Here is a 13,693-nt window from a genome sequence, read left to right as displayed (position 1 = left end):
CCTCCTCCACCTCCTGCATTATCTTGTAGATATCAGATACCTTCCCATCCCCGACCCAGACCCCCGAAAGCACCCTGTCCCTCACCCCCCTCGCGGGCAGCAAAGGGAATCCCTCCACCTGCCGCCTAGTAAACGCCTTTACCTGTAGGTACCTGAACATGTTCCCCGAGGGGAGCTCAAATTTCTCCTCCAACTCTCCCAGGCTCGCAAACCTCCCGTCAATGAACAGGTCCCTCAGCTTTCTGATGCCCGCTCTGTGCCACCCCAGGAACCCCCCATCGATGTTCCCCGGGACGAACCGATGGTTCCTCCTTAGCGGAGCCTCCATCGAGCCCCCCACTTCCCCCCTTTGTCGCCTCCACTGCCCCTAAATCTTGAGGGTAGCCACCACCACTGGACTCGTGGTATACCTCGTAGGAGGGAGCAACGGCGCCGTTACCAGGGCCCCCATGCTTGTGCCTCCACAGGACGCCATCTCCAACCTTTTCCATGCTGCCCCCTCTCCCTCCATCACCCACTTGCGCACCATCGACACATTGGCCGCCCAATAATACCCCGAGAGGTTGGGTAACGCCAGCCCCCCACCATCTCTGCCCCGCTCCAAGAAGACCCTCTTCACCCTCGGGGTCCCATGCGCCCAAACAAAGCTCATGATGCTGCTAGTCACCCTCCTAAAAAAGGCCCTAGGGATAAGGATGGGCAGGCACTGAAAAAGGAACAAGAACCTCAGGAGCACAGTCATTTTGACGGATAGCACTCTACCCGCCAGCGATAGCGGCACCATGTCCCACCTTTTAATTCCTCCTCCATCTGGTAAAATTAAGCTTGTGGTGAGTCCCCCAACTCCTGGCCACCTGCACCCCCAGGTACCTAAAACTCTTCACTGCCCTCTTAAACGGGAACCTACCAATTCCCTCCTCCTGATCACCCGAGAAGCCCCCAAACTCAGCCAACAGCTCCATCACCCCCGGCATTCCCCCCACTGGGTCCGCCACATACAGCAGCAGGTCGGAAGGAGTTGTATCTTGAGGGACAATTCGCGAGTCTGGAGGAGTTGGGGAAGAAGTATGGGCTGGCACAGGGGGAAGGGTTTCAGTACCTGCAGGTTTGAGATTTTGCAAGGAAGGTTTCCCCGACCTTCTTGATAGCGCTGGCTTCCTCGTTGCTAGAGGCGGTGTTGTCAGCGGGAGGACTGGAGTGGGGCGTAGTTTTGGCGATCTATGGGATGATCCTGGAGGAGGGCAGGGTGTCTATAGAGGGGATTAAGGTGAAGTGGGAGGAGGAGTCGGGGGTGATGGAGGGACTGTCGTGTGAGGTGCTGCGGAGGGTAAATGTCTCAACCTACTCCGCAAAGCTGGGGCTGATACAGTTGATAGTCGTGCATAGGGTGCACCTCACAAAATCGAGAATGAGCCGGCTGGCTGAGGGGGTGGGGGATATCTGTAAGCAGTGTGGGAGGGTGCCGCGAAACATGTTCATATGTGGGCGGCATGGTAGCACAGTGGTTAGCAATGTTGCTTCACAGCGCCAGGGTCCCAGGTTCGAATCCCGGCTTGGGTCACTGTCTGTGCGGAGTCTGCACGCTCTCCCCATGTCAAAATGGGTTTACGGGTGCTCCGGTTTCCTCCTACAAACCCCGAAAGACGTGCTTGTTAGGTGATTTGGACATTCTTAATTCTCCCTCAGTGTACCTGAACAGGCGTCCGAGTGTGGCGCCTCGGGGCTTTTCACAGTAACTTCATTGCAGTGTTAATGTAAGCCTACTTGTGACAACAATAAAGATCATTATTATTATTTTGGTCCTGCCCAAAGCTGGAAAGGTTTTAGCAGGAGGTATTTAGCACAATCTTGGGGTTCTTGTATCTGGATGTGCAGCAAGGTCCCCTAGAAGACACTTTCGGATGTCGGACCGGCCCAAGTTGCAGGTGGGTTGCGGGGGAAGATGTTTTAGCCTTCGCCTTGCTGATCGCTCGTAGGCAGGTCCTGTTGGGGTGGAGGTCCGTCTCTCCACCCTGTGCCTTGGCGTGGCGGGGGGACCTGCTGGGATTTATGACCCTGGAGAAGGTGAAGTTTGAACTGAGGGGGAGGGGATGCGAAGGAGGGGTTCTACAATTCTTGGGGTTTGTTTATTATGCATTTTCGGGAGTTGCTTGTCATTGAATGTTGGGAGGAGGGAGGGGGGGACTGTTATCTTTTTTGCATTGTTGTGGTTGTTTTGCTTCTGTTTCTCTTTTGTATGGTGAAAATGATGAAAATATGGCGAATAAAAATATATTTAAAAAAATTCTGGGGTTACTTAGTTGAGTTCTATTTGGGAACATTATTGCTTACCTGCCCCTGTCCTAGTGAAATGGCGCTCATTTTTTTGGAAAATTTCATTTCTTCTGCAAATTTATATAGGTCAGCTGCAGGGTCTGTGCCCGGGGATAGCACAAATATCAATGGGATACTGGGAGATGAATCTTTAAAAACGATGCTCAGGTCTGAGGTCTGAAAGAAAGAACATTTAAAAATATAACACATTCCAATAAGTAGTGTATCAATATCAATCAGCTGATCAAGTCAAAATATTTTGTATTTGTTTAAGGGGTGTGGGGATCATTAGCAACGCCAGCATTTTTTGCCACATTCCCAGTGCAAATTAATGTGGAGAAAAATAAAAACAAGCTTACAACAAATTAAAATGTAGATATAAATAATCTAGAAACAGTCACTTGGTGCTACAGAACTCGAATATTGCTGAACAGTCAGATAATGATGTCAAAGCTTTTCATCTTGCACTGATCAGGACAAATGCAAGAATGCCAAATTACAAACAATTACAGCAATTTATTCTAAATCAGAAAAGATGCTGCTTGGTTGGCAAAGCGGCTCTGATTGGCTGAGGTGTTGGCATGGAGAAAGCAACAGGGAACTATTGGCTCCCTAAGTTTCCAAACTCAAGGTAATTCAAAAAAGACACAGACTTGAATATATTCCCAATCAGAGTCAGCAGAGTCATTGCAAACCAATAAGCATTCCTTTCTCATGTGGGATAAATTGTTGTGATCATTTACAATTTGCCATTCTTGAGGTGTCCTTGAGTGCAAGACATAAAGTTCAGCATATGTCTCTGTTTTCAGAAATATTCAAATAATCTCGACTTAGATGGCAGAGCAGGTTGTGTTTCTGGCCTATGGTATGAATTTGTGGACAGTCTCAGTCTTGAATCTCTGCAGTTTAGATTCACTAAACTGGAATACTAGTTGGAGGCACTCCAACACATAAAGCAGGAGGTGGAATATGTGGGCAGTTCGCTCCAGACTTTGATCCCATCACATAGAGAGGTGTTGGTAAGACCAATAATGTGCAAAGTAAGGGGAACACAGGTGACATAGAGAACGAAGATCTGCAGAAGATGATGCTACCTAACAATGTGCTTGCTACTGGTGAGGATAAAGACTGTTGGAAGGGCAGCCTGAAAGCTGACCATGGATCTTGAAAAACAGACCATGGGACCTTGGAGAAATCCAAAGTAGGGGGGGAGGAAGAAATGGGGAAGCATAATGTGCTAGTTTGAGGGATTCAATACCTAGGGACATAGATTTTTAATTTTTATTTTTTCATGAACTCTGGCCGCCGCTGGCAAAGCCAACATTTGTTGTCTCTCCCGAACTGCTCTTGAGAAGGGCATCCTTTGTCGGCAAAATCAGGATTCCTCCATGGATTGTTACCCTCCTGGTGCCACAGGGTGAGCAGCATCTCAAACCAATTTAAAAGAATATTGGAGAGGGAGAATGAGGATTCAGTTGACCTGATTCATTTTGTAATCAATAACATAATGAGGAATAGGAGAGCGGTTCTGTTTGGAGAGTACCATAAACTAGGAGCTAAATGAAAGAATAGGACCACAAGGGTTATAATCTCCTGATTATTCCCCAAGCCACATGCAATTTGTCTGCAGCATAGATGTGAGATGGAGAGGTTCCCTCACACTGGCATCAATATTGGGACAAAGAAGGAATTGTATTGTTAATTCCAACTGAATTGGGCTGGAACCAGGCTCCTAGCAGAAATAAGACAGTCACATGGACTTTACACTAGAGTAGAGGGGAAAGTCAGGTGGAAAACATTTCCAACTGAAATAACCCTGAAGCAATCCCACAAACCCCTCCTCCCCCGACCCATTAGCAACAACTAGCTCTCCAAAATCTAATATAAACAGACCCTATCTCTTGTGGAACCCCTCACTTGCCTCTTCAAGGCGAATTTCATCTTTTCCAAATGCAGGAACTCCATTAATTTCCCCAGGCACACTGAGGTAAAGGTTAAGACACTGACCTCCACCCCAATAGGACCCGCCTGTGAGCGATCAACGAAGCAGACTAACATATCTGCTCCCGTACCCGTCTGCAACTCTGGCAAGTCCAACATCCCGAATATGGCCCCGGGGATTGGACTCCAAGTCCACATGTAAGATTGCTGACAGGGTGCTGTAGAACAACCTCCAAACCTTCACCAGCTTCGGGCAGGACCAGAACATATGCACATGATCGGTTGGGCCCTTCCCGCACCGCTCGCACACATCTTCCATCCCTTCAAACAACTGGCTCATCCTTGACTTTGTCAGGTGCACCCTATGTACCACTTTTAACTGAACCAGCTCCAGCCTCGCATCACCCAGGGTCAGTATGGTATTACGTGGCGTGAATAGACCTAAGAATGGAGACAGCTCATAGCTTGTAACTTACTTTACATGTGTAAATAGTTCACATAGTTAATAAAAACTTTCAGTTAACCTACAGGAAATTATGGAGATTTCTTCAAGACGTATTAATTGTAAGCAATACCATCCCAACATGATGTCAGCAAGGGGATAAAAACCCAGAACCTCATCATAATGTAGAGACAAACTGAAATGCTGGATAACTGAAGGAAAATTCAAAACAGCACACCCACCTGAATATAAGATGCAGAAGTGGAAGTGGAAGTCACCAGGAAAAATATAGGGCTCTACAGTGGTACAGTGGTTAGCACTGCTGCCTTACAGCGTCAAGGACCCAGGTTCTATTCCAGCCTTGGGTGACTGTGTGGAGTTTGCACTTTCTCCCAGTGTCTGTCTGGGTTTCCTCCAGGTGATCCGGTTTCCTCCCATAGTCCAAAGGTTGTGCAGGTTAGGTGAATTGATTGCCCCTTAGTGTCCAAAAAGGATAAGTGTGGCGACTGGATTAGGGGCAAGAGTTGGGGTCGGGTGCTCTTTCAGAGGGTTGGTGCGGACTCGATGGGCAGAATGGCTTCCTCCTGCACTGCAGGGATTCTATGACTCAATAACCAAAGAAAGCTTTGGAAGCTGGAGGCTGAAATTTGAAATTTCTCATTGTAGCAGAAGTCCAACTTCAATGTACTGGGGTGAGCTAAATCTTTTAAAATTCCAGGCTGCAGCAAGTCCTGAGATATCTTTTTTTTTTATAAATGTTTTTATTCAGTTTTCATATTTTATATTGAACAAATTACAAATTGTTAGGAGAGAGAAAAAAAAACAAACACGCAAAAATTAACATACATATTTACAGGTAAGCATCTTCGTAGTAGTACCTGCTACCCCCCCCCCCCCCCCCCCCCCCCCCCCCCCCCCCCCCCTCAACATGTTTATTTAGTTTGGTTTGGGCCTTAGCTAGCCATCGAACCCCCGTACCGAACCTGTAGCCCCCCCCCCCCCTCCCGCTACCTTCCCCCGACTATTCTTCCTCTTGTACATTGGCCACAAATAGGTCCCGGAACAGTTGCATGAATGGCTCCCACGTTCTGTGGAAGCCGTCGTCCGACCCTCGGATGGCAAATTTGATTTTCTCCATTTGGAGAGATTCCGAGAGGTCGGACAGCCAGTCCGCAGCTCTGGGCGGTGCTGCTGACCGCCAGCCAAACAGGATTCTACGGCGGGCGATCAGGGAGGCAAAGGCAAGGGCGTCCGCCCTCCTCCCCAGGAATAGATCTGGCTGTTCTGAAACCCCGAAGACCGCCACTATCGGGCATGGCTCCACCCTCACTCCCACCACTTTGGACATAACCTCGAAGAAGGCTGTCCAGTACTCCACGAGTCTGGGGCAAGACCAGAACATGTGGGCGTGGTTGGCCGGGCCTCTTTGGCACCGTTCACATCTGTCTTCCACCTCCGGGAAGAACCTACTCATACGGGTTCTTGTTAAGTGGGCTCTATGTACCACTTTTAGTTGCGTCAGGCTGAGCCTTGCGCACGTGGAGGTGGAGTTGACCCTATGCAGTGCTTCGCTCCAGAGTCCCCACCCTATCTCCATCCCCAGGTCGTCCTCCCATTTCCTTCTTGTTGCGTCCAGTACGGTGTCGTCCCTATCTACCAGTCGGTCATACATGTCACTACAGTTCCCTTTCTCTAGGATACTTGCGTCCAGTAGGTCTTCCAGTAGTGTCTGTCGTGGCGGTTGTGGGTACGTCCTTGTCTCCTTTCGTAGGAAGTTTTTGAGCTGCAGGTACCGTAGCTCGTTCCCCCCAGCTAGCTGAAATTTCTCTGTCAGTTCGTCCAGTGTTGCGATCCTGTCGTCCGTGTATAGGTCCCTGACTGTCAGTGTCCCCCCGTCCTGCCTCCACCTTTTGAAGGTGGCGTCAGTCAGTGCTGGTGTGAACCTATGGTTGTTGCAGATGGGAGCCCTGTTCGACATTTTGGTCAGGCCAAGTTGCTGCCGCAGTTGGTTCCAGGATTGGAGGGTGGCTGTCACCACTGGGCTGCTGGAGTGTTTTTTGGGTGGGGATGGGAGTGCTGCCGTGGCGAGGGCCCGGAGGGAGGTTCCCATGCAGGAGGCCTCCTCCGCACGCACCCACTCAGTTTCTGGCTCCTGGATCCATCCCCTTACTCGCTCGGCTGTTGCTGCCCAGTGGTAGAATTGTAGATTCGGGAGAATTTGGGATCCTAGCATTTTTACCCCCCCATACGAACGCCATGATGAGTTTGTCCAGCGCTTTGAAAAAGGCCTTGGGGATGTAGATCGGAATGGATCTAAACAGGAAGAGGAACCTGGGCAGTACGTTCATTTTGATCGTCTGAACTCTCCCCGCGAGGGAGAGCGGGAGTGTGTTCCATCTTTGCAGGTCCTTTTTAACTTCCTCCGTCAGGCTGGTGAGGTTCCATTTGTGGATCCCTTTCCAGTCATGGGCTATTTGGATCCCCAGGTAGCGGAATTTATGTCGGGCTTGTTTGAACGGCAGCCCCTTTAGTGCTGCCCCCCCCCTTGCGGGTGTACTGGGAAGATCTCACTTTTGCTCATGTTGAGTTTGTAGCCCGAGAAGGCTCCAAACTCTTTCAGGAGCACGATGATTCCGTCCATGCTGCTTTGTGGGTCCGAGATATAGAGGAGCAGATCATCCGCATAGAGTGAGACTCTGTGCTCTCTACCTCCCCTTCGGATCCCCCTCCAATTTTTTGCTGCCCTGAGCGCGATTGCTAGCGGTTCAATTGCTAGTGCGAACAGCAGCGGGGACAGTGGGCATCCTTGTCTGGTGCCCCTGTGCAGCTGGAAGTATTGGGAGTTGGTATTGTTGGTCTGTACACTCGCCATGGGAGCGTTGTACAGGAGCTTTACCCAAGCGGTGAACCCTGTTCCAAGCCCGAACCGCTCCAGTACATCTATGAGGTATTTCCACTCGACTCTGTCGAAGGTCTTTTCTGCGTCCAGCGAGACGATCACGTCTTGTGTTCTCTCCCCGGAGGGGGTCATTATCACGTTCAGCAGGCGCCTGATGTTCGCGGTAAGGTCCTGAGATATCTTTAAACTAATTCAGTGTCTGAAAGCCATTTGAAAGAAACCTGCCCCCCAAAACCTGGGGCACAATTCCCTGGACTCTAAACTAAATCCACTTTCGCATGTGCTTGGCGGAGTGTTCCTTGACAGGTGGAGTGCCAAGATTCACCCCGCTATTCACCAGCAGCTTGCTGTTTTTTGGGGACTTGGGGAGTATTTCTCAACCGGGGCCAGACTTCTTTCTGGTGAGCCTCGATTTCAGCCACCCTCCACTTTTCAGGCCCCCCACTTAATGGAGCTCCCCCCTTCACCCCCATAAATTTCTTGGGGCCCCTGGAATCCCCCATACCACCCATCTAATGGGAAGGCTCCCCCGGGCTCAACCTTTGACAGTGCCGAACTGGCACCTGGGCAACTTGGCATTACTGGCCTGGCACACTAGTGCCAGTGTACCAGGCTGACAGTGCCAAGGTGCCCAAGTGCCAGCAAGAGTGGCAAGGTAAAACCCTGCCATGTTGCTGATCATTTGTGGATTAAAAGCTCCCGAAATGCCATCACACGTTGTCCATGTTTGTGGAAACCAATGTTAAACAGCGCTCTGTCGAAGTCTTGCAGGCGTGGACATTGACTCCTGGGCCACGTGAAAGCTGCACCTGGGTATTTAAGTGAACCATTAAGTATGTTGATCTGGATCACACCCAATGAGGATGAGATCGACGAGATCCAGATTCCGCTGTGCGGAGTGAGTCGGGTGACTCGCGATTGGTCTTGCGCCTAGCTCGGAGCCAGATTTGGGGTTCTCGCGGGATTCACCCATTGCGCACAGCATGCGGTGGCTGAACTGCGCCCCGGTCACTGAGTCTGAGCTTGAACCCATGGCATTCAGACTCAAAAATTAGGGGCGCGATTCTCTGGCTTTGTTGCGTTCTTGCTCGAGCGAACCAAGGCCGATGAATAAAGGGAGAGGCCGAAAACAAGAACCGTGCCAGTCAGTAACCAGTTGCGATGCAACCAGCCCACTGCGGTAGGCGAAATCGTAATCTCGCCATAGTGTGGCGTGAAATCAATTATGACCACTTACGTACGATTTCCATGCAATTAATGGGAGCGACCCCATATCCAACGGCCTCCCATGATTCATCAGCCTCCTCAGCAAGTGGTCAGGCTGGCACCATTTAGTACTCCTTTTTAAAAATGTGAACTAGCGGGAGGGCTTCTGTAGGGAGCTGAGGAGGTGAGTAGTCATCTTTGCTCACAGGTAAAGAGCCCGGAGGCCCTGGGCTTGCCACCCCAGTGCTCAGCCTGGATTGAGGGACCCTCGGTTGGTGGTGGGGGACCCTCTGCAGAGGTGGGCTACCATGGGAGGGTGGGTGAGCGGCGCTGGGGAGGGGCAACTGCGCACGGCACCACCATGCCAACCCCTGCATTGTGTGTATCTATTCCGGGAGCAACCCTTGTCCCTACATGTCTGCCCCACTGTCATGGAAGTGTCCCTTTAAGTAATGTCTTTGTCTTATCACAGGCTTCAGTGATGTAATTGTGTGGGTAGAGCTGGGCTGTGGCACTGGGAGTTGGTTTTACTTTTGCTTTGAGTTTGAACTGGTTTTGTTCTGCACAGGTAAAAATAAGGATTTTTTTCTATCTGCATTGTAAAAGGTGTTTCCAGACTGTTTGATAACTTGAAATGAAATAACTGTTTTCTAGAAGAAATTCAAACCTGCGGTTTTGGAAAGGAAAAAAAACATCCAAATCAGGTCTAGAGTGGTGTGTGCTGGGCCATACCTTTGAAAAGGGTTTTCTGGTTTATGGGATCTTGTTATTAAATTGGAACAGTTAAAGGGTTACACATTGAGTACTGTAGCTGTGTGGGATATTTATGTTGGTAGTTGATAAAAATGCTTATTGCGTGTGTTTATAAAAATGTTAACTAACTTCGTAGGTTAAAAGTGCTTAAGGCCTCTGTTGAATAACACCTGAAAGGCAGGCCCTAGTGCTCATCTTAACCAAAATCAATAAACAGTTGTAGATCAGGTGAATGCCATGATATATTTTGGAGTTTTCTAAACCCTGGCTCATAAAAAATTGGGGGCTCATGGGGTAAAAGTCTATCTTTCGTGATTGGGTTGGCTTAGTGAACTTAAAGACAGTGAGGGGTGAGCATATTTGTGTTTGCTTTTCAGATAGTGTATTTCAGTATAAGTAGGGAGTGTGTTGTGGAAATGGCTCTCTTAGAGGCTCAGAAGTTTTTGGAGGTGGAGAAGGTCACATGCAGTACCTTACAAACGGACACTAAAAAAAGGCTTTTAGATTTGGCAAAAACATTGCAATTAACATTGCCTGGCAAATTATGAAAAGAGGTAATTGCGGTGGTAGCTGAGCATTTAAAATTGCCTGACATACAGTCAGATCATTGGAAATGGCAAGAATTCAATTACAGATCAAGCAGCTTGAACATGAAAAAGAATTAAAGCAGCTTGAATACTAAGAAAGGGAAAAAAGAAAGAATAGCCCGAGCAGAACAAAAGGCGAGGGAAAGGGAGGTACAGATCAGGGAAAAAGAAAAAGAGAGAGACTTTGGACTTCAGAAAATGGCTATGAAACATGACAGTCAGTTAAAATTGGCGGAACATGACAGTCACTTAAAATTGGCGGATGTTAAGAGAAACGTATAGTTTGAGGATAGTGATGAGGATAGTGAGAAGGAGCGTCATAGTGAAAGGCTTGGTGGGGATCTATTTAAATATGTCCAAGCATTGCCAAGGTTTGATGAGAAGGAGGTAGAAGCCTTTTTCATTTCATTTGAGAAGGTAGCTAAACAAATGAAATGGCCACAGGACATGTGGGTAGCACTGATTCAAACAAAGCTGGTAGGTAGGGCTAGTGAAGTGTTTGCATCACTACCAGAGGAGGTATCTGGGACGTATGAGGAGGTGAAAAAATCCATCTTAGGTGCCTATGAACTAGTGCCTGAAGCCTACCGACAAAGGTTTAGAAATTTAAGGAAAGAACCTTGTCAAACATACATGGGGTTTGAAAGGATCAAACAGAGTAGTTTTGATAGGTGGATAAGGGCTTTGAAAATAGACCAAGCGTATGAAGCTCTCAGAGAAATTATACTTTTGGAGGAATTTAGAAATTTAATTCCTGATGTAGTGATAACTCATGTGGAAGAGCAGAGGGTTACAATTACGAGGTTAGCAGCAGAAATGGCAGATGATTATGAATTAGTTCATAAATCAAAGCTTGGTTTCCGACATCAGTTTCCGCATGTGAGTGATAGAAACTGGGGAAAAGAGAAATACTCAAGTGGTAAAGGTAAAGGGGATCCGATGGGAGATAATAAGGAGAGTGTACCTCAGACTAAAAAAGAAATCCAGGAGGGTGGAAGAGGAATGAAAAGTTTCAGATGTTTTTACTGTAATAAACTAGGCCATGTAAAGTAACAGTGTTGGGGGTTGAAGAAAAGCACTGGGAAGGCTGATGTGGTAAAACAGGTAAAGGAGAGCCCAATTGAAGCGATGGAGATGCAAAAGATTGTAAAGCCTGATCAAGAGGTGATTGATAAGAAGGTGCCAGATCTCTTTGAAGAATTTACTTGTGTGGGTAAAGTTTACTCATGTGTACCATGAGGAGTAGGTAAAGAAGTCAGAATTTTAAAAGATACGGGAGCTAGTCAATCTTTGATGGTAAGAGATAAGGAGTTATGTAGTTTGGGAGGAATATTGCCAGAATAGGTGGTAATATGTGGAATTCAGGGTGAGAGGAGTAGTGTTCCATTATATAAGGTAAGGTTGGAAAGTCCAGTGAAGAGTGGTGAAGTGATAGTAGGAGTAATAGAGAAACTATCTTGTCCAGGAATACGGATTATTTTGGGTAATGATTTAGCTGGATCGCAGGTGGGAGTGATGCCTATTGTGGTTGATATGCCAGTGGAAAACAAACAACTGAATTGTTGAAGGATGAATATCCTGGGATTTTTCCGGATTGCGTAGTAACAAGGTTGCAAAGTCACAGGTTAAGATAAGAGGAGAAATCAAAGAGTGAAGATAAAGTTGAAGTTCAATTATCAGAAACAATTTTTGATCAGATGGTTGGAAAAGAACAAGAACACGTGGTGGATGAGGCGGATATTTTAATTTCAGGAAAATTGATGAAGTTACAACAGAAACATATAGAAATAAAACGGATATATCAGAAAGCATACACGGAAGAGGAATCTGAGTGTTTACCATAATGTTATTACCTTATACATGTTGTCTTAATGAGAAAATGAAGACTTTTATATATGCAGGTGGATGAAAAGTGTGCAGATGTTCATCAAGTGGTATTGCCGGTAGGGTATAGAAAGGAGATTTTGCGAGTCGCACATGAGGTACCAGTAGGAGGTCATTTGGGAGTAAGAAAAATTTACTAAAATACAAAAACATTTTTATTGTCCTGGACTACATAAATATGCAGTTAAATTTTGTTGATCATGTCACACATGTTAAGTGATAGAGAAGCCTCAAGCGGTGATAAAACCAGTGCCCTTAATACCCATTCCAGCATTTGAGAAACCTTTTTCAAGGGTCTTAATTAATTGCGTAAGACCACTTCCTAAAACGAAAAGTGGGAATCAATATCTTTTGACTATAATGGATGTGTCGACTGGGTTTCCGGAGGCCATTCCAGTAATCAATATTACAGCTAAAAGGATTGTGGAGGAGTTACTTAAATTCTTCACTAGATATGGACTACCCACAGAAATACAATCAGATCAAGGATCAAATTTCACCTCAACATTAGTCAAGGAATTTATGGATAGCTGAGGAGTAAAACAATTAAAATCAACTGCGTACCATCCAGAATTGCAGGCAGCGTTAGAACGGTGGCATCAGATGTTAAAGACAATGTTGAGGGCTTATTGCCAAGATTATCCAGCTTCTTGCCAAGATTATCCAGTGGATTGGGATAAAGGAATTCCATTCGTACTGTTTGCAATTAACGATGCACCTAATGAGTCAACCAAATTCAATCCTTTTGAACTAATTTTTGGTCATGAGTTAAGAGGACCCCTTAAATTGATTAAGGAGAAATTGGTGAGTGAGCAGTCTGAAATTACATTATTGGATTACGTGTTAGATTTTAGGGAAGGATTAAATAGAGCAGGTGAATTGGCTGGACAACATTTAAAAGTTGCACAGCATGTGATGAAAAAGGTAGCGGACAAGAAAGCAAAAGCTTATAGTTTTGCCATTGGAGATAAAGTTTTAGTATTGTTACCAGTGGTAGGTGAACTTTTAAAATCAAGGTTTTGTGGACCTTATCAGATTGAAAGGAAATTAAGTGAGGTGATTTATGTGGTAAGAACACCAGATAGAAGGAAAACTCAACAAGTGTGTCATGTGAATATGCTTGAACGGTACTTTGAAAGGGAAGAACAAAAAGAGGAGGTTTTAGTGATTCTAACTCAAACTGAAGAACCAAATCCAGATAACTCTGAATTTTACATTCTTCAAATTAAATTGGATTATGAGGATATTCTTAAAAATTGGAATAAATTGTTGAGTTACCTTCCAAAGGAAAAAATTAACTGAAAGAGTTCATGGGCAATATCACATGGGCAAGGTGGGGAGATATGTAGGGACGTACTAAAATGGCTATACATGATGTAGATGTGGGAAATGCTGTGCCAATTAAACAACATCCATAAAGTCTTAACCCTTTAAAATTGGCACAAGTTCAAAACGAAATTTCAAGTGTGCTTAAAAATGGCAAAAGTTGAAGTGGATTGCAGCCAATGGAGCTCAACCATAGTGATGGTACCAAAACCGGACGGACGGTATCCAATGAGTATGTGTGGACTATAGAAAGGTTAATGCAGTTACAAAAACAGACTCTTATCCTATCCCATGCTTGGAGGACTGCATTGAGAAGGTGGGACAATCAGCTTTTATCTCCAA

The 13,693-nt window shown here is 46.4% G+C and overlaps 1 protein-coding gene across 1 annotated transcript in view; it reads right to left on the bottom strand.

Moving 5' to 3' along the window:
* dnah1 (dynein, axonemal, heavy chain 1) overlaps window positions 1–13,693 on the bottom strand; it is a 995,196-nt gene that overhangs the window by 125,069 nt on the left and 856,434 nt on the right. Inside the window, 1 exon segment of the mRNA XM_038812191.1 lies at window positions 2,332–2,490. Coding sequence (XP_038668119.1) covers window positions 2,332–2,490 — 159 coding nt within the window.

Source organism: Scyliorhinus canicula, chromosome 11 (assembly GCF_902713615.1).
Source record: "Scyliorhinus canicula chromosome 11, sScyCan1.1, whole genome shotgun sequence".
NCBI classification, from domain to species: domain Eukaryota; kingdom Metazoa; phylum Chordata; class Chondrichthyes; order Carcharhiniformes; family Scyliorhinidae; genus Scyliorhinus; species Scyliorhinus canicula.
Note: the sequence above shows the minus strand (reverse complement) of the source record. Positions and strands in the feature narration are given on the sequence as shown.